We start from the raw sequence: 4153 nt of genomic DNA, 5'->3' as shown, positions 1-4153 counted from the left end.
TGGGTGTGTGGGGGGGGGGGGGTGCAATAATGATGAACAATAAGAGATAGCAGTTGATTTATAATAAGATATTTTTGTGGTAATTAATTCTAACATTTGTAACTTTTTTTCATTATTTTACTTTTCCCTGCCCTTAGAACTAAAGGTTAGTTTTTTTTAATTGTTATTATCGCTCGACTTCTTTTAATTAACCACATAGGTTGTTTGGATGGTGTAAATAAGATGTTTTTAATATGCTTTTATATTTATATAATAATACATTTATTTGACTAATATCTGCTGCAGTTTTGTTCATATGATTCTCATTTCAGACAATATATGATCATTTTTTTGAGCTCATATAAATATTTAGCATGCATGATGCATATGCAATTATGGTTTGGTTGAACAGTTTTTTTTGCATCGTGCATCATGTCAACAGACTTATAACACACATTTTTGACAGGACACAAAAACCCTTGTCTCTGGTTTGATGAGAAATGTCTGTTTTAAAAGGCAGTCAGACCTCTTTGCATAAAGTTAAGACGGATCTTTGTACTTTTTCCGTATGCTTCCGGGAATAGAAGCAAATTCTCACCCAAGATTAAAACAAGTGACAAGAGAAAGACCTTTCAAATAGATTAAAAAAAGATTTCACTTTTTTTTGTGTAGCAATAAGGTATCTCCATTCTTACGATTACAAAGCCTTCTCTCTGGGTTTTTATGTTTTAGTGCAGGTTTTATATTTGAGCGCTCTAGCTGAACTATGCAATATGTAGGAACTTTAAAATCCATTGATTATTTCTTCTTTTTTATGAACTTTTAAAAAGCGAGAGCTTATTATTATTTTTTAAACTTTCATATCATTCCAATCAATTTTAGGTCATTTTGGGTCGTGATTAAATATGCAATACCCCAGTGATCTAAATAAATAGCTCCACTTTATTAATGCATGGCATATAAGTAAGTAGGAAAATAAATAATTCTAATAACCTATAACTCGGCTCCGATCCAATGCAAAGTACCAATCAAAGTATTTCCTTGGGTTAAGCAGTCAATATTGCCCAGCTGCTGTGCTATAGCAGCAGATGAAGGGAGAATAATCAGTGTGAGGCTTGTTTTACTGCAGGGGGAGTTGCAAAATGGTGTAAACGGGCTGGGAGAGGCGTCTCGCTTTGTTTCTATGACTAGTTTTCCCCTTCGAAGACTTAAGGCTGCATTTGCCATTCTTTTTGTGCGAGATGCACTCAAAGGTTACATCGTGAAAGTGGTTGATGCTCTCAGCTACAACAAACAGCTATTTAGAAGAAGAAGAATGAAACAAAAATAGGGTTTGAAGACGAGAGTGTGTGCATTCAAATGAAGGCATCTACAAGGCTTCCGTTTTCAATTATGAGCATGCCGACATTCCCCAAAGTTCCTCTGCTGTTCTTTAAGATGGAACATGTGGGTGTGTTTTTTTCCCTCGTCAGAAGATGCGCTTTGTTTGTGGTGCTCGTTTGTGAAATAATGTGCAGACAAATGCTAACGATTGCTGATCGGTTAAATCAGAAATGACACGAGATATGACACGTATATATTTTAAAACCGAATGATCTGTCAGCCTCCTTTTTAGAAATATCAATTCCTACATTTGCGCTTTATTTTAACTACTTTTGTTTGTGATCTAAATAAAAAGAAATTTAGAATAAAATTTCAAAGTGCAAATTCATGACTAATTATTCTTCCCAAAAATAAATAAACAGAGGGTTTGGGGAGAAAGAGATTTTTAGTATTATTTCACATAGGTACAAGGATTTAAAAAGGAAGGTAGTTGTTAGAATTTATATATTTTTCTTCATTTATCGACAAAATGATGATGGCTTTAAATGTTCTGTTCACATATATTTTATGTATATTTTTATTTTATGTATGTATGCATATTTAAATATATATGTGTTATTTTATAACTTTTGAACAGAGATTTTAAAACTATAAACTTCATATATCTATAAATAAATGTTTCTAAATATTTTGCATGGTGCAAATTAGTACACATTTTCAGAATGAATCATAAATTGTTGACTGTGATAAAACTCGCCGAACAAACTTTATTTGTTCATGTCCTATCCTCCAGGATTTGACCGCATCCTCTGCTAGAAATTCTGACACAGCATTGCATCACAAAATGCAGTTCTTGGATAGCAGTTATTTTGCTGTTTAGTTTTCCCGTGGCTCGCCTGCACCTTTCCCTGCTCTCATCCTCCCGAAGACTGCCAGCCCGCAGGAAGAGCGAACAGAGGGAAGCAAAGGGCTCTTGGTAAACGCTATCTCAGTGTGTTTTCTTTTTCTCCTCCGCACCACCAGTGTGTGTTTAGTTTGGAGGGTATTTGAAGAGGTCGGGTGTGTTTGTAAACATGCCATACTCGGCTTCTGCGCTCGCTGAATCGGAGGTGGCACGCTCTGAAGTGTTGGGTGTGTGTGTGTTTTCTTTTTTGGACACGGCATTTTTTTTCCCAACTGCGTAGCGGAGGAGAGACAGGGGAACGAGCCCAAATCTGATGGCACGCCAATCGTGTCGACCTGGGTGATGAATTATTCTCTGTCTAGCTCCCTGGCTTGGTATTATCACAGGGTGTGCCAGAGAACAGGGCTGACAGCAGTGACAGCCCCCAGAACACATTTCCCTCTGACAACTGATACTTTCCTAATATGCTCCGTGCCTCTGTCTTGTACTATGGTCCGCCATTCTACACTTTTTATAAATTTAAGTGAAAGGGGGGCTTTTGCTATTGTATCCGAGGGCTCCGGTTCACTCAAGCCACAGTAGAACTAGATTACACACACACACGCTCACACACGTCCTCTCTTTCCGTGACACACACGCTCGCTCTCTTGCTTTAGTATATCACCTGGTGTAAGTATTTTTGTTTCGTTTGCTGATCCAACAGGGGGCTCTCGTGCTTTAGAAATGTGTGATTTTTCAAGTCAAGTGAACTAATGCTTGTTTTTTCTCTCTTTCTCCCCTTGCCCCTCTTCTTTTTCCTTCTCAATCTCTTCACTTTCTCTCTTTCTCCTCTTTCTCAACCTCTTCCCATTGCAGAAAAGGTCACGTATTGCCTACAGTGATGAGGTGCGGAACGAGCTCCTGGGGGATGATGGGAGCTCCTCGGAGAGTCAGGTAGGGTGTTAATCAGCGGCTGTGCTTTCCCAGTGTGGGTGGCTGCTCGGGGTGAGGACGGGTCAGGGCCACGAGGGGCAGAGAGAGGCAGGCATTGGCACCCAGTCATGCAGAAGCAACACTGTTTAATGCAAAGCTGCCCAATGCTGAATGGGCTTTAGGCGCTAACCAGTGTCTGGGCAGCACCAGATTGGGGTAAATTCCCGCTTTCTCCCAGCTGTTCACCATCCGCCTCAGTCCTTATTCTTCTAAAAGTGGCTCCCCCCAAATCAAAAAAAAAAAAAACCTGCAGCTTTCAAAGTTCCCTAAACTGAGGGTGGAGGGAAAACTATGTAAATTAAAAATTTTTTTAAATAAATGTTAGTATTTCACATAGATATAAAGATATATATAAATCTTCAGATATCGGCAAGAAGTTGATAGCTATAAAGGTTCTGTTCTGTTCATTTAAATAATAATTTCACGCACACACACACACACACGTATACATATATTTATATGAGTTTAGATTGTTTATTTATATATAAATAAATGTGTGTATGCATGATAATTAAATATTTAAAAAAAAATCTAAATATCTGTAGCTGTAACAATTTAAATTACATATAATTTAATAACAATTTAAATAAATAGTATGTGTGTATATGTAATATATGTCATGTTGTGTGTGTACATATATAAAATATAATATAATGTCACATAATATTATATATGTTATATATGAATATATTTATATTTATATATTTTATTATATTATATTCACACTCATATACTCTAAAGTGGAATATAACATTTTCCATTTTACAATTTTATCACCTACACAGTTGTTTTTAAAAGGTAGACCCCACAGTACGTTCCTTTGAATAATTACTGCATTTAATTTATCATTTTGCTATATTTATCGAATATGCCACATGTCAACATACACTCCAAGTGAGTATATCCACAGGCACCTTGTGAAAGAGCCGTGAGATCATTCGTAACTGCTAAAGTTTTTTTTTTGTTTTTTCCCTG

General features: G+C 36.7%; 1 protein-coding gene across 4 annotated transcripts in view; it reads left to right on the top strand.

Moving 5' to 3' along the window:
• vti1a (vesicle transport through interaction with t-SNAREs 1A) overlaps positions 1-4153 on the top strand; it is a 149277-nt gene that overhangs the window by 18574 nt on the left and 126550 nt on the right. For all 4 annotated transcript variants that reach the window (XM_016251774.1, XM_016251800.1, XM_016251791.1 and 1 more), the window contains exon 4: positions 3062-3139. In XM_016251774.1, coding sequence (XP_016107260.1) covers positions 3062-3139 — 78 coding nt within the window. The remainder of the gene's footprint in view (positions 1-3061; positions 3140-4153) is intronic.

This window comes from Sinocyclocheilus grahami, unplaced genomic scaffold (assembly GCF_001515645.1).
Source record: "Sinocyclocheilus grahami isolate Dianchi unplaced genomic scaffold, SAMN03320097.WGS_v1.1 scaffold26.1, whole genome shotgun sequence".
Lineage (NCBI taxonomy): Eukaryota > Metazoa > Chordata > Actinopteri > Cypriniformes > Cyprinidae > Sinocyclocheilus > Sinocyclocheilus grahami.
This window is presented reverse-complemented; position numbering and strand designations above follow the sequence as displayed.